This window comes from Gavia stellata, chromosome 1 (assembly GCF_030936135.1).
Source record: "Gavia stellata isolate bGavSte3 chromosome 1, bGavSte3.hap2, whole genome shotgun sequence".
NCBI classification, from domain to species: Eukaryota; Metazoa; Chordata; class Aves; order Gaviiformes; family Gaviidae; genus Gavia; species Gavia stellata.
In genome coordinates, this window is record NC_082594.1 from 75,252,532 (window position 1) to 75,279,732 (window position 27,201).

A 27,201-nucleotide genomic window follows, 5' to 3' on the forward strand; every position below is an offset into this window, starting at 1 on the left:
CTGCAGAAGTTGAAGAAATAGTTCACATACAGTTGACATAAATAGCCTGTGTAAGCAGCATTTAGTATCATTAACAGGTGGTCATGGAACTAGCAGTTCTCCATTTCCACAGTGAGGTGAAACGCATGCAACTACACGAATTACCAAGTAGTAACAGCAGATAAAGGTATGATGCATCAAAAGTATCAGAAAATACACCAGCACTCAGTCCTGGCACTGACATTCACAGGATTAATTCAAGATTTAGGCCAGCTTTTTTTTTTTTTTAAATCATCACATTCAGCACAGATTTATTTGACTTTAAAAGAGCCGATCTTTAAAGTTAGAACTCAACTGTTTTACAGGGTCATGTAGCCTCTAAGTAGCAAAAAATACCTATTTTCTTAGTTTAGCTAACACTGAGTTACATGGCTATAAGTGTGTCACTGTACACAGGCATATTATATTCTGTTATCATTTTGTTTCCAACAGACGTATTTTCCTTGCATAGCCTGGGCAATGATGCTGCTTATATTTCAGCTCTGACAGGTAGGGATGTCACCAGCTGTTGGGTAAAACAGTCTGCTCAGCTATCAGCAGGTAATAAGCCTTTCAGTTCACATCTTTAAGTTGCCAGTATACTTGACATGGTGATAGTTTCTTCTCCCTCCAAAGTTTCAGAGACATTGATGAGCAAGATGGACACAGTGCCTCTTCAAGTGCTGCATTTCCAGTTCACTATATTCTGTAGGTGTTAAGTTAACCAAGAAAGGTCTTGGTCTTACAACCAATATCAGGAGAAGATAGACTGAAGTTCTACTGAGTTTTCTGCAGTTATCTATTCAAAAATTCAGTTCTCCAAAGTAATAGAGAACATTTCAACAGCTGTGTATTGTTTTAACTTCCTTTTGAAAAAACAGTCTTTCCAGAAAGCCCTACTTTGCTCAGTTTTATCCATTTTCACGAATACATGCAACCACTGAGAAACAGACTGTTCCACTCCGAGAGCCACCCACCTCACTACTGGTTGTCTATTTAAAGATTTTCATGAAAGTTGATTTGCTATGCTCCAATGACTACCCCTTCCAAAACACAGGAGATTACCTACACAGATTACTTACATGGCTCTATGCACAAAGCCACTGCCTCAGAATTCCTAGAAACTGTGGAAGACTCAAGTCACTCCAACCCACCTCCAAGCAGATGTTGACCCACGTGTTATCTCACCATCCACCACCATTACTCATTTATTTTAAGCAGCTAGCTTTAATAGCACTAAATATCTTAAGGAGAATCTGCCATTTGTTAAACAAGTTACAGAAACTGCATGGATGTGAAAAATTATGAGAGTGTAGTAAAAATATAGAAAAACAGATTGACTTCCATTTCTGCTTGATTTTAGCATTCTAATTTTATATCATATTCATGAAATGTTCTGTCTGAAAGCCAATATTACAGTGGTATAGGAGGTTGTAAACTCCAACGGCAATGAAGCTTAGCAACTCAAATGAGAAATATTTTTCAAGTTATTGTACAAAAGCTCTAAGCAGTCTAATTTCAACATGAAATTTCTTCAATGATTATGTAGGTGATGAACAGCTATTCTTTGAAATGCACCTAACCCATGAGGATAACCTGAAATTAACATGAAGTGTCAGGTAAAGAATGTCCATCTTCTATACCAACAGTTATCAGCACTCATTTTGTTTTTTTAAGGTATTTTCAAAAAGGTCTCCTTAAAATCATGAAATTGAAGTGAAGTACCATTTAAAAAAAGGGAACCTCGGTTAAAATACCTTATATCAAATTGAGCAAAGACAGACATCAGATTTTAGTTTTATACTCCTACTAAGTCTGTTCTGCCCACAGAATTTTGTCTGTAATATAATATGTGGTTTAACATACATGATTCTACAATTGCCATTTACCCAAGAAGTGCAAGTCTGGATAAAAATGAAAAATACTTGTTCCTTGTCTGCATTGTAAATTTACAGCTTGCTAAACCAGAAAAAACCTACAGATTAGACAAGCTGTTTTCTAAGGTACTTAGTTGCTTGCAGATATGCATTACCATAGTACATTGAGATGTTTTCTAGATCAACATAAAAAAGCCCTGTAAAAGTGCAGGTGATCCAACTATAATTCGATGAAAGACAGATCAAGTTAAGGGGCACCACACAAGGTAATACTGTGTTTGTTTACAACAAGATGCCATGACTAGACTAAACTTGCCTCATGCTCTGAGGTGCCTAAATATTAACTGATACTGCTACTTTTAGGTAATTAAGATAGTACTTTCTCTTTTCCTGCTGTGTCTAGTCAACAAGTTTCCTTCTCTGTCTCCCATCAGCACAAAAGATTCAAGTCAAAATCCTTTCATTCACAAGTTTATGCTGAATGGCATAAACCAGCAGGGTCAGCACTTGCATTCTGCTTTGCACAAAGGAATAAACATTGCTTATATGGCTCAGCTGAAACAAATTTGAAATAATAATGTAGAAGACAGAAGGCTAACACATTTTTTGGGTCATAGGGCTCTACAGCCTCTCTTGAAGGTCATCTGAAAGGAACACTAGTGCACTGAAATCAAAATTAAGTAGCAGGCTATATTTAGAATGATTTTAAAAGCCAGAAATCCTAAGATAATGTAAATTTTATTCAACTGCTAAACTTCCCTTAATTAAAAAAAGGGGTAAAAAAGTCACACATACCATCACTGATATACCTTTAGTACATGAATGAGAAGTGAAGGTGAGGTAAGGACAAAGTAAATGCTTTCACATGCCACCAAGAGCCTTAAGTGTGTTCGATGAAATACCAACTTTCAGTTTCTCCAAGAAAACAGTTGTACGATTTTCCCCCTCCCAAAAGATAATCTCTTTGAACATTTACTCTGTAAGTAGTTTTCCTTCTAATTATATGTTTCAAATGCTTCTATTCTCAATTATGAGCTCACTTTAAAATGGTGGATTTAACTCACTGCTGCAAAACAGCAGAGGCACATGTGTGAATCATGTAGCAACAACTGATCTCATCCAAATACAAAGTCCAAAATAAACATAATCTAAAGGAATTCAGGATCATTGTGTAAGTGTGAAAGCACCTTTTAACATATTATGTTTGAGTTAGTAAAGTTACAGCCTATTTCAATGTGGTTTATATGCCCAGTTTCAGTAAAAGGTAAATTAAAACCCCTGGGGAAATGCAAGCAGATTATGATCACGCAGATTAAGGAATACAGTCTTTAAAAGCCTAATATCACTAAGTGCACAACTTTCCACTGCAGATGCCTCTGTGCAAACATCGTACTTCATCTATGCTACATGCTTCAGTAAACTCTCCTCATTTTTTGTTTGCAGAAAACTACCTGCAGTCTTCTAAAACACAGAAAAATCATCATATATGGAACAGACTATTGAAATCCTGCTAGCTGAAGAACAAATTGCATGTATTTCCTGCAATTTGCATGGTTGTGAAGGTACAACTGACAACAATAACTTAATTGTATAAGAACTGAAAGACAAACCTGGACCTGCTGAAAAGCTTTCAGTCTCTTCTTGAATCTAGAAGGTAAAACAAAATCACATCCTCGAGCTAGCAATGCCAACTCCTTTCTTAGATCAGGATCTTGCCGCAAAGAAATCTCCTTTATCCTCATGCTTTCGGATTTCATATAATGTCTCTGTGTGCCAGTCCAGGCACTTGAGTCCCAGTAAATAGCAGAGCTGTTGTATTATCACACAGTGCCACTTAAAGCAGCAGCTGCGCCCGAGTTCTGTGATATTGTAAGAGAGTCAGCTCAACTTCGCCTGCTCCATACATTAAAGGGAACTTGTCTGGAATCACAAAAAACAGATTGGAAAGTCACTTTGGGGGCCTGCCCTTTCGTACATGCATTCCAAAGTCTAAATGGGACAGTATGGAAAAAACCAAACCTGTTTGGAGAAGCATCTATAAAAGCAGCTTCCAATTTTAAAAAAGCAAGCCTTAGAGGAATGCAGAGAGGCCAGCCATGGTCATTTTGTAGCTTCCTTCTCCCCCCATCCCCCTCAGCTTTTCCTTCTGTCACAAAACACTCACTGTCTAGCTTCAGTGAAGTACCTCAGCAAAGGGTAAGGCCTATTACACAGCAATTAAATTTCTTTTAACTCTTCAGTCCTTTAGCAGGAACCCTATTACACTGGGAAAATGAAGGCAAAGACAGAAAAAGCTGCAGACAGGCTTTCAGAGTGGCTCACATAGTTTCATGATTTTTTTTTTTTTTTACATTCACCTAGATCCAAGTTACTGTATCGCAAGAATCTAATCATTCAAATGCTAAGGCAGAAAGCAGTAGCAGAAATGAGGCAAATGTTAACACAATGAAATGCTGCTTTAAATCATGTTTTACAGAAAAGCTGCATTACAGATATCAGTAATGTAACAAAAAACTGAAAAAAGTTGACAGGATACTTTTTTGCTTAAATAGGAGTTTTAGAAACATTAACATCCACGTACTAGATTGCATACCTGTCACATTTCAGCAGCACTAAAGTTACAGTTAGCTACCACTTATTTTCAGTTTATTGAATCTCAAATACATTTTATGGGGGAGGGTGAGGCCATGTTTTAGTCCACAGCAATCTTCTTCCCAGAAACAGAAGTCTGATAAGCTTTTGTGGAAATTGAAGTGACCTTCTGCCCTTCCTCCTTTATGGTTTTAGGTACATTAATTGATAACTGGTGAAGTTTTCACATTTTAAATGGGTATACCTTTACCATAGCAATCTTTAGGAAATGCTACTATTTTGATGAAATTTTTTTTCAAATATCACTACTACAGCTATGGGTATGGCAACTCTCGCTATTCCAGTTCAAGCTGTGAACACTTAGCACTCCCAAATTCTCTAAGATATTGGTATGTTGCCTATTTATTATCTGTACCTGGCCATGCACAAGTTTAGTTACTAACAGCATAAAAGGGAAGATCTGGCCAGTCTTACTCTATTTTCACAGAATCACAGAATGACAGGGATTGGAAGGGACCTCTGCAGATCATCTAGTCCACCCCCCGCTCCAGGGCAGGTTTACCTACAACAGACTGCACAGGAATGCGTCCAGGCGAGTTTTGAATATGTCTGGAGAAGGAGACTCCACAACCTCTCTGGGCAGCCTGTTCCAGTGCTCTGCCAACCTCAAAGTAAAGAAGTTCCTCCTCATGGTTAGATGGAACTTCCTATGACCAAGTTTGTGCCCGTTACCTCTCGTCCTGTCACTGGGCACCACTGAAAAAAGACTGGCCCCATCCTCCTGGCACCCACCCCTTCAGTATTTAGAAGCATTGATAAGATCCCCCTTCAGTCTTCTCTTCTCCAGACTAAAAAGACCCAAGTCCCTCAGCCTTTCCTCATAAGAAAGATGTTCCAGTCCCCTAATTATCTTTGTAGCCCTTTGCTATACCATCTCCAGCAGTTCCCTGTCCTTCTTGAACTGAGGAGCCCAGAACTGGTCACAGTACTCCAGATGTGGCCTCAGCAGGGCAGAGTAGAGGGGGAGGATAACCTCCCTCGACCTGCTTGCCACACTCTTGATGAACCCCAGGGTGCCATTGGCCTTCTTGGCCACAAGGGCCCATTGCTGGCTCATGGTCATCCTGTTGTCCACCAGGACTCCCAGGTCCCTTTCCACAGAGCTGCTTTCCAGCAGGTCAGCCCCTAACCTGTACAGATGCATGAGGTTATTCATCCCCAGGTGCAGTACCCTACAATTCCCTTTGCTGAATGTCATAAGGTTCCTCTTTGCCCAACTCTCCAGCCTGTCCAGGTCACGCTGAATGGCAGCACAGCCTTCCAATGAGTCTGCCCCTCCTCCCAGTTTTCTGTCATCAAACTTGGAGGGTACACTCTATCCCTTCATCCAGGTCATTGATGAATATATTGAATAGGACTGGACCCAGTACTGACTGCTGGGGAACACCACTTCATCCCTCGTGCTTTAAATAAGTCCACTTTCTTGATTACACAAAGATATACACAGCCCAAGAAACACTAAAACAACTCTTTCACCACTAAGTTTGAGATTTTTCTTACTGGACTCCATTATTTTACCCCCCGTACTGTGTTATCTATAATCTTTAGACCTATTCATCCATTCACAGCCATGCTGTCATGTAACAATATATTAAAACCTCACAGTAAATATCCTTGTAAGATTAAGAAAAGGAAACTATGAAAAAGTACTAGTGAAACATGATTTGTCTTAACTGGATCCTTTTTTAGTTTATCTCACACACAGTGTTAGAAAGTCAATGATTACAAAAAGCCTGTTTTCTGGTTCTTAATTTAGTATCCAGTTTTCCCCACCTGCTTCTTTATTGCAACTCATTATGAAGATATTTATTTCTTGCGGAAGTGGAAGAACAAAAAAGGAATTGACGAGGCAAGAGTCAGACATGTTGTAGTTGGCATGACCAGACTATCAAACTGCATTGAGCAAAACTGGCTGTCACTCACTGTCTTTTAGGAAGATCAAATCAACTAACCTATGATAACCCTCAGGCCACAAGGAAGCCAGCGGAGAGATGGGGGTGCAGCACACAACAGCAGCATGCCTGGAACCTGAGACGAAGGACTGAGGTGTTAAAGTAGGAGAAGAATCCTACTCTGGCAACAGATACCCGTTCCAGACCAAGATGTTTGGGGAAGGTCAGGAAGGTTGTATTGCAAGGCAGACTGCGTTTCAGGTTAGGCAAAATAGGCCTTAAAGTAAGGAAAGGTATCTTCTCACCTAAATTGCTTTTTAATTTCACCCCTTTTCACCAGATGATGCACTCCCATTCACTACTATGTTCAGTCTTGTTTGAGGTGGCTATAGTACGTCATTAAGATGACTGACTGCCACATGGAGAGCTAAACTAAAAGACTGGAGTTCCAGTTCACCTGAACCTGCTGAAGGAGCCTCAGTAAGAAAACAGTGTTCTGAACTCTATTTTGGAAAGAGTTGCAGATTTCCCTCTTTTCAAATGGAGCTCAGAGTCCATCACCACTTAACCAGCATATTATGTTTAGTATTTTGAATATTCTGTTATTTCATTGTCATAATATTACTTCACTGCCTGAGGTAGATGTTAAGTCAATCCCATTGTTAGCCTAATATTGTTTTAGCACTATTGTCACTATTCTGTTTTCAAACCTAGTGGTCATTTACACACCTCTATGCAGTATAGTTGTCAAAAGTTCACAGGTTGCAATATATGAAGAATCTACATGCAACTAAGCATTTAGTTGCAATACACTGTGAGAGGTAAGTACACTGGCAGCTATTAATCACCTCCTTTTCACCATCTGAACGGAAAAGGATTTGTATTGCCACGTTTAAGGAGATACAAGCATTTGTAAAGCAATGTGGTCAAGAACTCCCCAAGATCTGGTTTAACCTTTTCAGTCATGAATTAGCCACAGGGAAAAGGGAAAGTCAGCTTCCATCCAGATTTAACTAGGACTGGTCAAGTATCATGTTACGTTTATTCTAAATCTGAATTCTCTCCAGTTAAAGCTATGGCAAAATCCTTTCCTGGGTGAAGGGCTGGATGCCAGCCATGAAGCTGTTCAAGTATCCTGGCAGCTTATTATTAGCTACATAAACAGAGGGGAAGATGCATGCTCAGAGCTTCCTTCCAAAGCTAAAGATACACACTATGAATGGATCTGACTCAAGGGACTGTGGCTAAAGAGTTCACCACTTTAACAGAGATCTGAACTTACACAGTGTAATATTCCTGTGGCTTTAACACAGAAGTATTCAAGTGAGACAAAGATGAGGATCACTAATAGTTTGGGTAATGTGAAGGAAATAGAAACCTGAAGCATACCTCAAAAAAATCTTAAGCATTTGCCTACAAAAACGCAATTTCTTGTCAGAAGCATACACTGACAGTAGATTTAAAGTCTTAAGAGATTACGGGGAACTGACATCCAGTCTTTGAAAAAAGCATCCAAGCATTAAGTTAAATATGTAATAAGATGTATTCAGCCATACAAAGCCTTTAGTTGCTGGGGTCCAGTCTTCAACCCAGTAGCATGTGAACCAAGATGACAGAAAGCTTGTTTGGCTTTTGGAGCCAGTTTAAATAAGGCTGAATGAGCAAGCCCAATGGCAACACTGTGCAACCTAATAGAATCCCTCAGCATGCGATGCTGCAGAAATCAGAGTGGCTCCTAGGTTAACTGTGGAAAGAGAACTGTCATATCTCCACAACAGTCAACTAAAGGGTTATGCAACTAAGTAACCCTTTCCAAAAGAAACTGATTAGTGAGGGGCAGAAAAGAGCAGTTAAGAAGGTAATTAAGGAAAGGTAACATCTTTATCAATATAGAAAAAAGATGAAACAACATGACTTACTTAGTACTAAGATAGATTTCAGATGTTTAAAGGGGAAAAAAGGCACTATTGGTACAAGCAAATAGTTCAGGAAGATATATATATATAAAAAGTCAAGCCGCTAACAATGCTAAGTCAAACACAGCTACTCTGAGACAGTAAAGACAAAAAAGAAATTACATAAATATATCAGAAGACAGACAAATGAAAGCAGCAATTCTTTGCTAGACTAGGAAAACAAGCAAACAATACAAAAAGCCCTGAAATGCTGGGTTCATTTCCCCCCCACCTCAGTCTTCACAAAAGACTGTGACTAGATTATCACCATTATTTAATATTATCAAGAGTTATTTCTAGACCAGATAGTCCATACTCAGCCTTTGATCTGTTGAAAGATACTGGAACTAGATATGGCCCTTTATTTGCATAATAATTAGACATTTGATTGATAATTATTTGGTTTCCAACTCAGAACAAAGCTCTACAGTCAGACTGAACTTCTAAAAATCTAACCCAATTTCTGCAAGACGTATTGTGTAATAGTAGGTGCAAACGACATCACACTTCAGTAAATATAATGCTTGTTGAGTAGATGTATTATTTACACTAGTCTGCAGACCTTTAATCCTGCAGACCAGTGGTAGCCTGCAGGTCATTGTAACAGCAGTTCTCAAGGTATTGAGTAAAAACCAAGGGGAAAGATTAGAAGGCAATGTCCATCTCAGTCAGATTTCATTTTATGACCTACAAAGCAAGAAAACACAACTCAGGCAGGCTTGGTAGCATCTGCAGTACCTTTCTGCTTAACACTATATACAGCAACATCTAGTGTTGACATAGTCTAAATAAATGAATGAAGAATGACAATACTTCTCTTGGGAAAGAATTCTGAAACTCCTGCTCAAGTCTTCAAAAAGGCTCTTGCAGGGGAAAACCTCTTTATAGCAATGGACTAAAGTCTCAGTTGTCCAAGTGTGTTATTTTACATTATTATGAGCAATAAACGAAACATTCCCTTCTCAGGAGACTACAGTGTATAGCAAGATTTACTGACCTTGAATTTTAGTAGAGCAGGTACTGCAAAACATGAAATGTCTAGAGAATGGGAAAATATAAGAATAAATAGGAAGCAGCAAAGAAAATTCTGCTTTTTATCCATATAACTGCCTAAGCAATCAAGAATATTAACATCTATTGACAAGATGACCCATCCGGGGCGGGGTGGGGGTGGGGGGGGCGGAACCCACTGATACTGGTTTTTCAATACTGAATTAACAAATATTGATTTTCATTTTCATTTCCTAAAACCCCTGACTATCCTGAAATAAGGATGCACAAGGTTGAAACCTATCCATCCTTATACTGATGGATAAGGAAAGGGATTTAATGGGATCCCAAATAATCAGTTTTCCCAGTTTTTCAGACACTTACCTAACTTGCTTCTTGCTAGTAACTTCAATTTCTAACTGCTCTGTATGAGAAGAGAACAAGAGGACAATGCACTTGAGAGCTGAACAGAACAAAGTATTACTATCCATTTCTAACTCTCCTTTGGATGAGAGTCACCCCTTTTCAGCAGTACACTGCCAAAACTCAAGGGAGATGAAGTCTACAATGTCTAGATCACATGAGGAATCAAGTTATTATGCTCATACCCAGCTATCAGCTACCCAGACTGATTGCTTTGTAGTTATTGATGGTGTTTTGAGTATGGTGTGCTACACTAATGAACTGCTAAATGTTGTCACTGCATAGTTAAGAAATTTACCTGCACAGGGAGAAACTGATCCTTTGGCCTTGGAAGGAAGTTCATGTGAATCTGGGTCTAGATGCATGTTTGTTTTCTTGGAGGATGCAATGCCTCCCCAATAGAACATGCAGACAATTAAAAAAAACCATGGAAGTCTTGCATGTGCATGCCTTCTCTAATGATTATTTAGATTTTCCAGTACTCTTGGATTAGACAGAGCAATACCTGGAGGTTCTTTCCACAGTTGCTGGGAGAATCCAGAACTTTTAGAAGGCAAGACAGTGAATAAAAAGACACCAGTTAGATGTGAGATATATGGTCACGTTGGTAGCCTAGGAAGGATGGGCTGATCAGATTCTCTGCGCCTTACCAAAAGAATGCCATGTATGCACACCACGCCATGGGCTGTTAGCAGATTATAAGCAAGAAAAGATACATGTCACCTTGCTATGATTACACTGCCTGGACTCCAAAGACAGAGGGCCTTTTAGATTGCTAACTGCATCTGGCAGACTAACTTCAGCAAGCGTCAACACTAGATACTATAAAACTGAAGCCTGACAGTTAATGGATGGTTTATATTCCTTTCAGAACAATTCACATGTTCCCTGCCATCTTAGGAAAACATTATCAGTTTACATTTTATTTATCTGTGTATAGCATAAACAGAGTTTTAAAAGAAACAGGTTGTTGGAATGGTGCTCTACAGATAGAACTTATTTACTATTCGTGATCTTCAGATGACTCTATTCCTCAGATCATGAAACCCAGGTACACCCAAATGGATGTTGCTGAGGTGGTTATTAAACAGAGAAAGACATAAGCAAAATATGTAGTATGGATTATACAAGTTAAAGTCTGTTGCTGAGGTGGTTATTAAACAGAGAAAGACATAAGCAAAATATGTAGTATGGATTATACAAGTTAAAGTCACACTTGCTCTAATAAGGTATGGGGTTTACATTTTAGATGAACCATGATGCTACAGAGACTATCCACAGTGGAAGCTACAGTCCACAACATACATGTTTGTAACTTTACCAAGGTAAGCCTCTGAATAGCAGAATAGGTTGAAATAAAGAATCAGTTCAGGCTGCATCGCAATGTCACTGAGATTTTCCTACAGGAAACAGCAGCTTTTATAACGGAGTCTAATGTTATGCATTATGCAAGTTTTCAAAGTCACACAGGCCATTGTGGATATTTAGTAATTTCTAGACTGGTATTATTTACCTTGTATCACCTTAATTTAGAAGTTGACAGAGTAATCTGGTATAAAGAGCATGAATGACAATGTTTTGTAACTGCAACAGCAGTTTGTAACAGCAACTTATTTAAACATTGCACCAGCTGTTCAGTACTTCATCATTTTGACATGAACTGAATTTTCAATTAATCCTTTCAAAAAACACATTTGTATCTTGGAATTTCATAATTTCCAAAACTAGAACAATTGGTGTATGAAAGTACAACCACTACTTTAATTCCAGCATCACAGGCTAACACGACATGTAATTTAGTCCCCGAAATCACAAGACAATAATTTTGAGTCAGTGACAGCTGCAGGACAGCTTCTTGCTTATACTTTTGCTTGAGATTTCCCTCCCCGAAGATCTTAAAGCAAAACCAACAAATTGGGAAGCTTAAGATACAGACCTTGTTCTACAAGTCAGTCAGTAAGATTGTAATTTACCAACTAACAACGGGATTTCTGTTAGAACTCCTATAGAGACTTACTCTTGAACTAACACTACTGTATTGATCATGAATCAGTATGAAATCATTGCTGATACAGGAAATGGAGAGGCAACAGAAACAAGTATAGTTTCTATGGAGCTAAGTGAAAAGTCATGCACTTCCAAACTTGCAAGCAGAGTACAGTGGTAAAGGACAAAGCAAAGAAAGAAGGCAGAGCAAAGCAGCTGGTCACCGGTAACCAACTGAACTTTAGCTTCCAGTACGATAACTAAATGGGCAACCATTACACATGAAGAACACACTGCCAGAACAGCAACAGTACTCTTGACTAGCAATTTCTGCCATTCTCCATCACTGGAAGTCTTGATGTGAAGTCTAAATATCTTTCAAACATTCTAGAAGATCTTTCTAAGATACTAAGCTTAAATTTGTTACTTGATAAATAAGTAGTCAAAATTTTAGGAGGTATTCTTTAGTGTATTAATAGCAAGTAAGACAAGAAAATTGGTGATCTTTTGTTTAAAATCTTAAGTTACAACAGAAGACTCAAAGTATTTGCTGTAAATGATGACTATTCATGAAGACTAGTCATAGACGGAAGACAAATCTAGCCCATTAAGTGCTTTCAACATTACTTAATTCCAAATAGTTTGCTTTATTTCTTAGTCCATGAAATGTGCCACAAGGATGAAGATTATTTACAATACATCAGTGATGATCATATCTAGTAGAAATGTTTACAAAATCTAGAATATTAACTGTTTATCAATACAAATCTAGCTTCTAAAGGAACAAAACTGTTTAGAAACTGTTCTGGTTATGCTGAATTCTAAAACCAGATCAAGTCAAGCCCTGTCATAAGCTCTACAAGCCTTTGTCAAGATAATGTCAAGAAGGTCCAGTTGAACCTTGTTGATAGTAGGCACATTTACAACTCCATTTTATAGATATTTTGCGATGTTTCCCTCATCACCCACTCATAAGGTCTTTCCCTGCATTCTCCTTGCATATAGATTTCTACAAATGTTGTGAAAGTCTCCTTGTAGTCTTCCAACTCATCTCATTCGTTGCCTGAAATCAGCCAAAGTTTCTATTAAGATCTGCACAGAACAAATATGTAAGGCTAGTTCCATATGAAATGAAACTAAGCGGTATGCACAAGGCTATTTAAGCACATATCCCAACAACCCTAAGAGCCCATTATCCCTGGAAGTACCTGTGGTCAAGAAATGGTACATGGGTGGCTGAATGGTTTCTAGCTATTTTTTAAGATAGAATAGTGATTGCTATGCAAAAGTGGAACATCTAACATGAAGTACCAGAGCACACAAAAACATCTCTTGATCACTGGTTAGCTTTCTTTGGACCCATTTTAAGTTATATCTGTTGTTCACAGAATACAAACTAATCTTATCTACCAAGACATTAGTACCCTCTGGTTAACTTGAAGACAAGAACATCACACTAATCCAACCCAACACAAAGGAGTTTAACATATTATGCCAGTTAGAACATTAAATTTAGTAACTATTTGTTGTGGACTGCAGAGAATGACAAGAGCACTTAACTGGTATCTTCTCAAATCAATGCAACTACTGAAGTTGCCTAACCTTTCATTGAATTTTTCAAGACAGTTGTGTGTGCAAAGCATCTAAATTTGCAAGACTCAGCCATGGGATATTATCATTGGTGTTTTGTAGGTTTTTCTCATAACATTGCTTGCTGAAAAATTCTGTGCAGTCATTAACTAGACCTATGAGTGGACAAACTAGTTCACTGGATGAACTGCATTAATTGTTTTATACTGAAGTAAGCCCATACATACTTTTGGCCTCAAGCTTATTTCTTGTAAGTATAAGAGTACACAGTAAGTGTAGGGCATATGGAGAGATTCTGAAAAATAAGACAGGTTCTCAAACATTACTGAAGGAAAAAAGAAAGCTATCTCTTCTATATCAATATCTAATATCCTCCCAGACTAACCACCTGTTAAAAGAATGAACTGTTTAAACGACTGATGTAAAGCTATAATTAAGCTTAAATGTTTTGAAAGACTGGGCAGAAAGAAGCAACTGGAAGTAATGATCTGATACAGCTATGAATTTTTGTTTGTTTGCTTTTAAGTGACAGTTACTCACACAGGAGAGAGTGCCTGTGATTAATAAACTTCATCCAAATATTTGAATTTGTCCTGTGTCAGGATTCAGATGAATTTTAAATTTGAAGAAAGCCACACATAATTCTGAATTCAATTTTTCAGCACTAGAAATGCCAAAACCTCTTAAGACTGGATGCAGCATATAAGGCATATTTATGAGTTTCCAGTAGGACAGAAATACCTTCTCTTTCAAGTGCAACTGCCACTCTGAAAGAGGACAGAAGATCACTGTTTCTTCTAACAAAGCATGATGTGTAAACAGAGTTAATACTACTGCTAAGAAAAGTGTAACATTTATGTCCCAGGGCACAAGATGCAGTTAGAATAAGGAGCACTACCAAAAAGCTACAACAGTGAATAACTCAGTTTCTCATTTATACATAAAATGAATAGCTGGTTCCCTAATCAGGATAACGATTCTTCTATTCCAAGCTATTCAGTACAGCAAAGCTTAAGACGACTAACACAACATACTACCAGTGCTGCTTAAGCTGACTACTATTATTTCACCACACTTGAAACTAATTATTATTTTCTAGGAACACCTATAGCCACTCTTCCAGACCTTAATATGAACTTCTGGCTGTCCTTCCTTTGTTGGCACCATAGAAGGACCTTTATTGTGAACACGTTAGTGCTGACATCTGTCATAGTACCCTATTATCATCATAAAAGTACATCAGTTTGATACCAGGTTATTTACAGTCTGCCTTTAAGTCACGGGCTTAAGTTGGAAGCCAAGTCCACCCTCCTCCCCACTTAGTGATGGGACATAGCACTATTAACACTAGCTTTGCTTAATACAGAGTTAGGGAGCTTATGTGCTAGACCACACTCAGTCCTGCACAGCCTAATCTGGTGTGCAGTGCAATGCTAACAAAATTTACATAACCCAGACTTAGTAGTTAACGTTGCTTCTGGTATAAAGGTATACTAGGTAGCAACTCAGATGCAGACAACATAAGACTAGACACCTGGAACATCAAGGCTGACATCAAAGCTTAATAACTACTTAAGTGAAAAGCTGGCAGGATTCAAACACTGTCATTCCTCTTACTTTTCTGATGTTTTATGAACATAATTTCTCTCCTTGCTAGTAGAAGCTACTGCCCCAAAAACTTACAGCACACCTGCAGACCATGGAGATAGTCCACCACCAGTCTAAAGGATGCAGGTCTAAGCCTAGCTACCCATTAATTCAAGTCAGAAGAACTCATTTGTTCTAATAAGCAACTGTTAAGTGTTATTATGCTCAAACTTCTGTCAATGTTAAAAGGTTTCATTCTAGTCTCCCTTTAAACCAAAATGGATTCTAGTAGTACCACTCCATTTGAACTGACTAACCGGTAACAAAAATTTGGCAATAACAGTAGTGATAAAAGCTATGCAGCAACATAGTAAAGTAGTAAAAAAAAACCTTACAAATTACAGAAATACAGGACAATGAGCTTTAATAATTGTCACGAGATAATAAGCAGGAACAATATGCTCATCAAGTAAAAGATACACAGAAACCAATACAAGAAGTACCTTTATATCAAAGGTTGACCCTGCAGAGAAACAGAAAATAACTTTGAAGTACTTCAGATCATATCACATTCTCTCTGCACCGCCACCCCCCAAAATGCCCATGGGGAATTCTGTGAATTGTTTCCCCAGATGCCTTGCACACCAGCTGGTTAGGATTAAACATCTTGCCTGTGGCATCTTTTAGGCCTTGAGGCCTGGCATTTTTGACAGTGTGATGAACAGTGTACTATTGTGGATACCCCATATGTTTAAGATAATCTAGAGTGCCAGAAACACTGTTAAATCCATGTACAGTAGTGATAAGGGTTAGAAGAAAGCTACGACAGCTACTCCTCAAGTTCAAAAGCTACAGCTCTAGAATTTCCTTTCTTTATAAGAACATGCTCATAAAATATTCAAGACTAAGTGTTGAGATTTTTCTATGCCTCTGATTTTCTGTTACTTTAATACATTTAGTATATACAAATCACAAGCCTACTTGCAGAATACTGAGCACTAGCAAGCACTTCACACCACATAACGAAGATGACCAGAACTGTGCAACTACAGCGTTTGTACAATGGATGGAGTCAGACACTGACCTCACTCTGAAAGAAACTAAGAAATGCGACTCCAAGTTGTCAAGCTATATTTGAAAATTAATATTTATGAAATCAAGGCAACACTTCAGATTAAATGTTTTAGTGCAAAACAGTAGTTATGTCATTACTCCTGTGGGTTGAAAGGTAAGTATATACATTCAATAGACACCAGTAAGAGACCAGAAGTAACCGATACTCTTAAACATCCTCAGCTCTAACCTCTCTACCCTTACCAATCTGAGAAGACTTCCCTGAGATACTGGGAGGTTTGACCAGTGTATTGAGTTAGACGCCAAAGTATGTAGAGTGATTGGAGTGATGACCACTTACGATTTACCAGTATTATTAAATGATACGAATTTAAGTCCTATAGCAGAAACAGCATGCCTCTTAACAACTCCTTTGATACAAGGCAGATCATACATGCAATACTTAGTTTCGTCAGTCACCACACCATTTTCTATCAAGTTTTGTTTTACAATTTATGAAAAGGGCTAGAAATTAGATTGAACTGAACTGCAAGTTTAAAAAAAAACAATCTCAGGTTGGGGGCAGGGGTGTCATTCTTGCACAGAGGGCATTGTCTGTTATAAATCAAGACCTTCTTAGAAAGGAAGCATTGAGTGTACCATGCAGTACCAAAACAACTACTTTGTTAATATGCAGATTCAGTGGAGCCAAATTTGAGTCTTGTACTAACAATAGTGCCTGGTATCATTAGACAAAGGAATATTTGCAGTCAAGGAAGTATGTTATAAAAATAACACTGCAAACAAACACAGGGACTTACATTTTTCCACAATTAGATTGCATTTAACAGTGGAAGGGCCTGTTACTGAAACTGTGGCATCTGAAGCATCAACACCTGGTTTAGGCTACCTCTGGCAAAAGTCAAACAAGAGGTATCCAGCAACTGTGATCTATTTAGTAAACTAAATAGCCTTTGTAAACTGTCACATCTGATAGAATGCTAGATTTTTCTTTTAATATAAACTGAGATATATTTCACAAATGACACCTGGTTAGTCATGGCTATCTGACCTATCTATCCAAGTTTTGGCTTTTACAATTATTTCTCTTTCATTCTCCAACTCTAAATATGGGTCCTCCCCCACACTGAACAACGCTCAGTGAACACAAGGACATTACTGAAAACTACTTTATTATAAGGCTATTTCTAGCTTTTCCACCACTTCTAGTTTGTTAAGAAATGCAAGAATACAGATACCAGCCCTAACCTTATTGCACAGGAGAGGCAATACTTCAGAAAGCAAGAATCGCTTGTTTTGACTTTTCCTTATCTATGCTACACCCACTGAAGCAAACATAACATATAAATTAGTTGCAACACAGATCAGTATTGCATGATGTTTGAAATTATAGCTCAAAACCAGGGCAGATAGACCAAATCTAATCAGCCATACTGGATATGGAATTTTTAAGATGCCTTCCCATCTGCAGCTTTAGGGAATAAGGGCAATATTGCTCTTGGCAGAAAAATTATTAGAAATAGAAAACAATTCATTTTTCATTTTGCGTCAGGCACATACAGCTTATAAAAAGCAACTGAGCTGCAAGGAGCCATGACAGTCTTTTGGAAGTTTAGGCCACCTAGCCGTTAGCGCTTATGACATACAAACATTGACATTTTATGGCCAGTGCTGCTGCTTCACTCCACTTCTGACACCTCCTGTGGGGAAACTAATTACTTGCATAATTTGCCAATACCACAAACACAAAATTCACTTCCATTTAAACAAATAGGTCTAATAAGTAAGAAACAAAACTTACTACTCTGGTTCCTGAGGATCGACGTGTTGCTCTAACATTAGAAATGTTCCTTGGGCTGGCTGGAGTTGCCAATGGAAGAGTAGTAGAAAGTTGAGGAGGATTGAAAGACATCAAAGGCAATCTGGTATCTCCTAATATGCATTGCTTGGAATTGGAATTTTTATTAGTGAACCTCTCATTTTTACCATTTCCTGACTCTCCATTACCAATCTCTGTTTTCTCCTCATTCTTGATTCTTCTCAAGCAGTCCTTTAGTGTCAGCTGAGTTGCAGGCTGACTCAACCAGCACAAAAAGAGTTCATCCACCTTCATTTTCAGTACAGGTTGCAGAACTTTCCCAGGTGACATTTTCTGCCAGTTTCTCTTTTTGTTGGATCAAATTCAAAATGAAGGTTTGACAATCATCTACTTATTCCACTTGCCTTTCAGTATTTCACAGACTCCAGGGCTCCTGTTAAGAAAATACTATTATTTAATCTTATAGTTTTAACGAGGTTTTGATATTTATTCCCTCCAACAAGTGTTGGGAGATACATGCTAACATGTGACTACAACAATGTTTTGTAAGTGTAAGCCATTAATCACAGTCAAATCCAGAGGATAATTTAAAATCATACATAAATGATGGAGACTGGAGAGAAAGAAACTGCACTCAGACTTTCTCAAAGAGCTATCTAACAAGTGTTCTCCAAGAACATGTATTAAAATACACATTTATTACATCAAATAGCCTTGAAAATAGTTATAATTAAACCTGCTAAGAACTAAACATCTAAGCAGTTTATGCAAAGCCTCGGTGATTGTGCAATTAAGATTTAAGACAAGAGATTTCGAGCTAAGACCAAAGGCTCAATGTTCGTTCTGAAGTCTGTGCTTCGATTTAAAATCTTGCATTGTATATTGCAGCGCAAGATGCATTCCCATATGAGTGATGCTCAGCTGAATTCGCAAAGATCCTTTCTCACGATTTGATTCGACTGCCCACTTGGTACCACACAGTCATTTGATACTTTAAGAACTCATCTATTTGACATTCACTTTTACAGTTTTTTAAAGCCAATGTGAAACACAGTGTGATTAAAGAACTGGGACGGTATGATTTCAAGTTCAGCTGCTCACCTGAAACAAAGAGAACATACATTTTTTCAGAGAGCCAGAGGACGGGAGCTAAATACTGAGAACAGAACCCAAGTTACTCTCATCACCTCCGCCATCGAATTACTTCGTGAACAAAGCCGCACTCGCCCGGGCCGGAGGCACAGCGGTGCCGTCCAGCACCTGCGGCCACCTCCCCGGCCGCCCAGCTGGCCCCGCTGGCAGACGGGCCGGGAAAGGCGGGCGGCCACCCCGCCCGCCGCGGCAGACCCGAGCGGAAGGGCCTCCCGCGGCCGTTTGAAAGCGGCGGGCGCAGAGCCGGGCGCGGCCGCAGCGCAGGCGCGGGGGGGCCGCGGCCGCCTCCGTCCCCGCGGAGCGGGCAGCTCTGGGGAAAGGCCGCCCCGGGACAGCCGCAGGGCGAGGGCCGGTGCGGGAGGAGGAGGGCGGCACCGCCTCGGGAGCGGGGAGGGGAGGGGAGGAGAGGGGAGCGGAGCGGACGGAACCGCCGCCGCACACCTGCTGGCACCTGCTCCCTCTGGAGACGGCTGGCGGGCGCGCGGGCAGAGGGCACGCGCCCGCCCCCCCCGACAACAGCTCAGAGGCGACGTGGCTTCGCGCCGCGTCAGCGACCCCAAGGGGAAAGCGAGGGACACGGGTGGGGCGCGCACGGCAACGAGCCCGGACGGAGAACGGCCGCAACCACCCACCTGCCCCGCGCCGCGCCAGACCACCCCTCCCGCCGCTGCCTTCAAATCCGCGCCTCCTTCCGGCCCGCCCCGCCCCGCGCCGGCGGGGTACGCCCCGCCCCGCCCGCCGACATCTCGCGAGAGCTCCTCTCTTCCTCCCCGCCGGAGACGCGGCGGACGGTCACTATGGTAACGAGGAGGGGCACGCGGCGTGTTCTGCGTGCGTCGTGACGTCACAGCAGGGGGTTTGGGTGGTTGTATTCCATCGTCCCCTGGCTTCCCAGCAGCCTTTGCGGGGGGGGCGTGGTCCCACCGCCCAGGGCCGAGCTGCTGTGGCGGCGTCTCCTTCAGCGGGGGGTGCGGGCCCGGGCCCGGGTGTCCGCACCCCGTACGGTGGGGCGATGGGCGCAGCCCCCTTCTCCCCCCGGGGCGGGGGAGCCGCCTGGGCCAGGTCGGCCTCCGCGTAGGAGCCCCTGTCGGGCCGAGGCCGCAGCGCCGTACCGCTAGGGGCAGGGCGGGGGGAGTGAAGTGCTGGGCCTGGTCGGTTGGGCCTCCCGCCCCACAAGCTGCGGGTTTGGTTCTGTTCTGATCAGGCCGGTGCCCTGCTCTCCGGGGCGGGATGTGTGCGGTGGCGGAGTTTCCGCGGTGCTGCCTGCCCGTGTCGCCCTGGTCCCAGGGCCTCCCCGGTGCTGTCACCTGTGCTGAATTTAGAGGGTAGCTGTGGCAAGGCCTGTGACAGGACAAGTTCCTGACCCGTGGCTCACTGGCTTCTCCTTGCTGACTGGTTTTCTGAGAGGAGCTGGCAAATGACGTGAGCTTTCCTTTGCTTGTTCCAGCTGCTAAATCCCATTAAAGGAGAGCGCAAAATACTTTTTCTGTTGTACTGCTATACAAACAATTGCTGTAGTTGCCATTGCTGTCAGAGGATTACAAATGAGGATGAAAGGGGAGGTGGAGGCAGTAGCAAATAAAAAGATAATCCCCTTATTAAGAGAACAGTGTGTGCCAATCTGTTTGGAGACTTTTTTGCACTGGGTAACTGGAAACTGGCGGTTGCCAGCCATCACAGGCATTCCTGCAAGGCTTTCTAGGTGCACTTGTCAATGGGGTGGTACATCGCAGAACCCTGCCCCTTCTTTTCCTTGGTGTTTTGTACGTTAGTGACTCATCAGATCCCTAATTCCACTACGCTGTATTTTCCTCATGTGCTACACTTCACTTTTGTTTATTGATTTCACATTCTTCCTTTACTCTGAGAGGCACCCCATTTATGACAGGTTATTGTCACAAGTCCTCGGAATGTTACTACTGTGGAACTGAGGCTGTACCAGAGATGATACCATTTGCATGTTACAGTGGTTTGAAAGGAAGGCCTAAAAGTGCAGACAAGATTAAAATAGGGTAAGTGAAGGGATGGGCTTGCTTTGTCATTTCTGGGGGCTTGGAGAGAGGACACGGAGAAAAGAAAGGGCTGAGGAGAAGCAAAAAACTAGATGCTGTGAGAGAGATCTGATACAGTTCAACACAATTATATTTTGATAATACTCAACATACTATCATCTTCTGGCAAAAAACAGTGTTACTCTTCTAAGTATATCAGAGGGCTTTGACTTAACTGCTGTGGACACTGAAATATATTTTCACAAGACTTAAAATGAGATTCTGCGTTCAAGAAAACCTGTAGAGTGTTGGAAGTTCTTGAGGGAATCTCCGCTTTCCGAAGCAGAGTAGTACTCTGTTTCCTGCCCATTGGTTGGTGAAGTTTGTTTTTAGAAAATCAAAGTGGACAAAATGGCATTCTTTTAAACTGGAGTAAAGCATTCAACATAACACAGAAGAAGCAGATGTCACAGTATGGATAAATCTGTAAATATTATGTTAGTGGCTTTAAAGCAGAGGGAAAGAAAACGAAAACCCTGTGTTATGGCTAGCAGCAAGATTTTTGGCCGAGAACTGAAGGGCTGAATTAAGAAGACTGAGAGCAGAGCCACAGACGTGGAACAAAGAGGACTTTTAAAACATTTTGAATGCCTTTGAAGCATTCCTTAGTGATGGTGTAGCCATCTGTTGATTGACATGTTGAAGACAGGTGGCAAGAAGGGGATCAGAGAGTGAGCTGACAGAGTTGTAGAGTTGGATATCATCTGCATAGAGATGATGCCCTTTGTTGAAACTGGCAATGAGATCTCCCAGAGGAGCAGGAGAAATAAGAAAAAAGAAACGAAAAAAAACCCCTCTGAGAAATACACACAGTCGCAGTATTGTCTCGTTTATGCTAGTGTATATTCAAAGCCATTCTAATTCTGACTTCATTAGAGTTTGCCATGATTAACATTGGTATGAGAGAGGAATCAATTCTATGTGTCTTCTGTTAAATAGAAAGTGCTTTGGGCATTATCACCAGGCCATACCAATACTTGCAATTGACAGGGATATTTTGAATGTGTCTCTGGATGGATCGGGTCTACTCAGCGGTGTACCTACTTCTAGGGATGTGTGTTTGTAGAGATATAGGAGCCCAAACTTGGCCAAAAGTGGAAAAATACCTAAACTGAATCTCCTTTTTGACCACTATTTCCATGTTCTTGCTGGCATGATAAGTACAGAAGCTGTACCTTTTCTATGTTGCTTTCAATGTATGGCAAACAGAAATCTGCTCTAGTGTGTTACAATTTATGTGAAATGTATCTATCTGGTTTAAGGATGGGGTCCTTTAAAAGTTCATTGAATAATTATTAAATATAGAAGTACTGAGTGTGCAATATCCAACAGATACCTGGAAGTTAAAGTGATGGCATCACACACAGCATTGTTGTAAAAGATGCAGACTACACTTTAGATAAGGCAGGGGTCTGTTCAACAAGCACAAGAGAGTAGCGTTTTGGTTTAACTCATACCAATTAATAATAGGAGTGCTTGGGCTTAACTGCACAGTGCAGTGGAGTTAGTACACCCATGCTCGTATGTCCACGTAGCACAGTACCTCCCTCATGTAGTGCGTGGAGGTACTAACCCCAGTGCAGGAACTGAAGAGCCACACTAGCTTCCAGTTCTTGTTGGCTTTGTTGCATACAGCTTGTTTCTGACCTTGTTTTACTGGTCTTGACACACAGGGTGATATTAGCAGTACTACAAATATACACTAATGGCTAAATATCAAAGTCCTTCTTTGCCTTTATTTGTCGCTGTTTCAGAGACACAGGGCAGCGGTGTTCATTGGGAATATTCCTGTTCCAAATCAGCATTTCGCAGCGAGGGCTGGGCCTCTTCCCTGGGGTATGTACAACTTAGACGTAGGGGTATGAAAGAGGTGTCTCCACTCCCTCTATACTTGGTGGGAGCAAAGCAGCATTTCTAAGGCCTGATTAATGTTATCTGGAGGTAGACATCTAACCTAGGTCAGATGTAGCGTGACTTAAAACTGCCTGTTCCTCTCCACTAATTAATAAGAATCTCAATTAGTATCTGAGGTATACACAATCACATTTTAGAAGTCTAAAGTTAGGTAGGATAAATGTGTCTGCAATGTTACGTTTACCTGCTTGCACAGAGCTGTGTTAGCTGTAGTCTCATCCGGTCTCAAAAGTAGAGTTGTCATCGTTCCACAGAGTGTAAAGTTGAGGTGGAACACATGCTTGAGATCAAAATGCAGTTCACTGCAGGATCTTTATGAGTCCTTATTCTAGAGCTTTTCATATGCTTGTCATATAGGGAAGAGAACTACAGTAGCACCCTAGGATGTTGCTTTAAGGAGAATATTGCATTTTGATCAGGTTTGTTATAATACTTTTGCTGGCACGTTTCACCAATTTCAAATTTAGGCATCTGAAGTTCGGTTCTAACCTATAAATAAGCACTGAAATAACTGTGTCCTGATTTCCTAACATGCTAACTTAGTTGGAAGCAAGTGTGCTGGATATCTCTGAGAAGCTGGTCACTTTTGTTTAAGTCTCTGTAACTGAAAATTTTGGCCAGAGGGCTCATTGAGGTTGCGCTGCCAAGGTGACGTTTCCTTGTAAACCTGCTTATGGTATGCAGCCAGAGAGACTTCAGGAGAGTATAAATGTTGCTTTCCACGTAGTGAAAGATAAAGGCTAGCATTCTGTCACTCAAACAAAAATTGCTAGTCCTGGCACTATTTTGGGGGGGAATGGGGAGGACTCTGGGTGCCTTGTGCAGCCTCACTTAAAATGAAGGGAAAGGCTGAGAAAATGGTAATAACTGGGCATCCCTTAAACTATGCACCCATACCAGCTAACCATGCCACTTCATCCTTTCTTGCAGCAGCTTACCAAAAATAGAGCTAGGATGGTGAACTACAGATCATATGGCCTCCAGAAGTAGCATCATATGCAGACAAAAAAATGTCAGCAATGCTGACTTGGTGCATACGTTTGGCAGCCAGCAATGCTCTCAGAAGAGCCTGATACTGAGACTTGAGGCTTGAATTTTCTCTGTCTCCTACCACTTTGAGGTGGAATACTGCAGTAATATAGGATCTGGATAATAGCTCGCTGATGCACAACTCCTTAAGAGCAAATCGGAGGTATAATTACAATTGCTTTGTAACTTCCCAGTTTGTGTCATGAGTACAGACATTTAAACATTCTGTACTTGCAGACACATTTTATTTCCTCCTTATCACACCACGAATTTAATTAGACTAAGGCCTTGTCACTGGCTCTCTCTTTACACAAGGAGATGGTTTAATGTGGAAATATTTACATTTCTGCAAGGAAAAAAGAGAGTATGAAATGTAGATACTGTAAGAGCAGGTGCACTACAAGCCAAAGAAGAAAATTGGTTCAGCAGTTGTTTGCCATCATGGTTTTAGATTAATTCCTACGGCATATCACTGCAGGGCTAGCAATGAACATTTCGTGTACATTTTAATGAATTACTATCTGTGTGATTTTTTTTTTTCCACAGGGGCCTTGGATTGGGCAATGTTTACAGCAGTCCAGATGTGAAGGCTGGTTCCTCATTAAGTCACCCTGATCTTCTAATCCCAGGTTCACATACTTCGAGTGCTGTATTTTATCCAATGGTTTTATCTAGCATTGTATCCAGGTCACATGGAGTTTATGGAAAACTGCTTGAAATGTCGTCTCTAGGGTGGTGTTTAACAAGGTGAGCGTGAGGATGTTTATGGGGTGTGAGAATGGGAGTCTATTCATTCTCCACATTGAGTGTTACTGAGCCCAGTTCTCTTCTAACCTTGTCCTGGTGCAACCATTAGAGGGGAGAGGAGACTCTGAGCAATTGTGTTCAGCAGCCTGCAATGTCTGCCAGCTACTTGTCTGCTACCATACCATAAACCATGCCCAGGTGCTTGGCTCTTGCATCTCCACCACCTGGCTAGGACCCAGTCTGAAGCACTGAGATCTACACTTGTTGTTTTGGGACAGAATACATATTTCTCTGTGTTGCATCAGAGCAGTCTTCATCGGATTGTCAAGGGGGCAGTGTAAAACAGATAGTGCCTCTACTCATTTTCTACTTTGACAGTTCTAAGGAAATGTAAATCATGTGATGGGCAAGTATATTTTTATCACTTGGCACCCAGAACCGTTTCTGAAATAACATGTATATTTCTAGGGCATGGTCTTTGAATATCTATGTACATACATATATACATTAAATGGAAACTGCAGTAAAATATAGGATTAAGCTAGCTACCAGTGCTCTAATTAGCTCACTGAACTAAAAATAATTAACATAGTTAATCATTGGATTACAACACAATGAGAAGCACACACCTAATAAATCACATTTTTTTATTATTATCTGTTAAGTGTCTGGCTGCTTGAATAATATTTTACAACTTTGGTTCAATTCACCTTGTGCTCTTCAAAGCCAGTAGCAAAATTCCCAGTTTGCATAATGCTCTGGGATCAGACACCTATGCTTAGGGGGTTTTAATTCACCACTGCGTTACTCCAGTTCCAAGATCCGATCTGTGATTTGACTGCTATTTTCATTCAGCAAAACGAAAAGATTAACTATTTCTAAATTTATGAGCTAATTAGTACACTAATACAAACCACATTTATCATTTCCCTGAGTTTGCTTAATCCTTCTTCATTACAAAAGTCAGTTCAGATGTCCATAAAAGCTTACAGAAAAAAAAAAAAAGTATTTGTTTTCATTTTCATTAGGGAAAAGTGAAAATTCCAAAAGATTCTGGGCAGACAGAGCCACATTCTTTTGCTCTCATTAAAGTCCTTTTAGTTACAGTAGTTAGAGGAGGAAAACACGGTGCGGCTCTAGGCATATGTCTGCAAGGTTGCCAACACCAATAATTTTATCACAAGTTTAATAAGATTTAGTGTTTTTCTTATAAAGCTCCAGCTCCAGAGTCCCGTGATTATGAAATAATATTATCTTCCATTAAATGTGTATGTTAAAAAGAGCCCTTGTAGTTGCAAAGAAAGTCTTGGAAATATAAAATCAATGGCTCAAAAATTCTAATCAAAAAAAGTATAAGACCCCCAGATTAATTTCTTTAAAATCAATATTTTAGAAGCAAGCTCAGATTTTGAGAAGTGTTTATTAAGCTAAATATTGTGTCAGTAGCGGCACTAATTCCAGTAGTATTGCTCTTCAACTATTTCTGTATATATCTGGTGCTACATTCTTGATAATATTTTCCTACTCCAGAAACTTAGTTTAAGACACAAAAAAACCTACACTTTTTTGTGATTTAAATGCATCAGAGCACTCAGACTTAGGGTTAAGAGTTGGTTACATATTTCAGATATTGGAGCCAGACAGCAATTCGGTCTAATAACATGCATGTCTACTGTTTCCTGAAAATTTGCTGGTACATGACCCCTTATATGCATATATGTGACCCTACAACAAACTCTCTTATGTGGTGCCAAAAAATGGCATTAGCTTCAGCTGCTTTATTAAATTGCTACCCAAGCTGGCTTACATTCACAGTGAACAAGACACAGCATATCAGCAACTAGCGCGTGGTGTGCCAGCTAACATGGGAGCCTCTGCTCCCCTCCGCGTTCACTGGGGTTAGCGTCTGGAGGAAGAACAAAAGCCCTTTGAATGCTGGGCCAGAGTATTTTGCGCACTGTCACAATGTTGTTTGTCCTTCTCTCAAGAAGGCACTTGAGGCGCACTACCAAATGGCTACCTTGAGCCAAGTTACTCCTTTTAAGAGCCTCCACCTCCCCCAGTCGTCAGTGAGGCAGCGTATCCAGCAGACAAGTAGTCTGGCTGTTAAGAAGCACTTATTAAATAGACCCCAGCTGTGATGGACTATACTGTTCCCAACTAAATATTCTGTCCCAGAGACAAGGTTAGAGAAATAGTCCCTGTAATTAATGTTTAGCTTTCAATATTATCAGCTGAAAAGAGAAGCGAATGTGACAGCAGTCAGCAACTGCCAAGATATAGATCCAATATCTGAACTTATAAAAAATCTGGGCCATTAGAAGAACACTGGACTATTATGGAAATGAGAAAAGTGCAAGCTGAAAGAAGACAAAGCTTGCATAATGTCCCACGTGGTCCTGGGAAAAATAATTGAGGCTAAAGAATATAATTTGGATGTATGGG

The 27,201-nt window shown here is 40.5% G+C and overlaps 1 protein-coding gene across 3 annotated transcripts in view; it reads right to left on the reverse strand.

Moving 5' to 3' along the window:
- PPP2R3B (protein phosphatase 2 regulatory subunit B''beta) overlaps positions 1-18,193 on the reverse strand; it is a 52,679-nt gene extending 34,486 nt beyond the window's left edge. Inside the window, exons 1-2 of one of the 3 annotated variants that reach the window (XM_059817273.1) lie at positions 18,031-18,193; positions 17,846-17,976 (exon numbers count right to left, since the gene is read on the reverse strand). In XM_059817273.1, the coding sequence (XP_059673256.1) occupies positions 17,846-17,976; positions 18,031-18,193 (294 nt within the window). Of the gene's footprint in view, positions 1-3,505; positions 3,639-17,845 lie in introns of those variants that run through there. The other 2 variants (XM_059817266.1, XM_059817281.1) reach the window with 2 other exon arrangements.
- Positions 18,194-27,201: the final 9,008 nt, after the last annotated feature.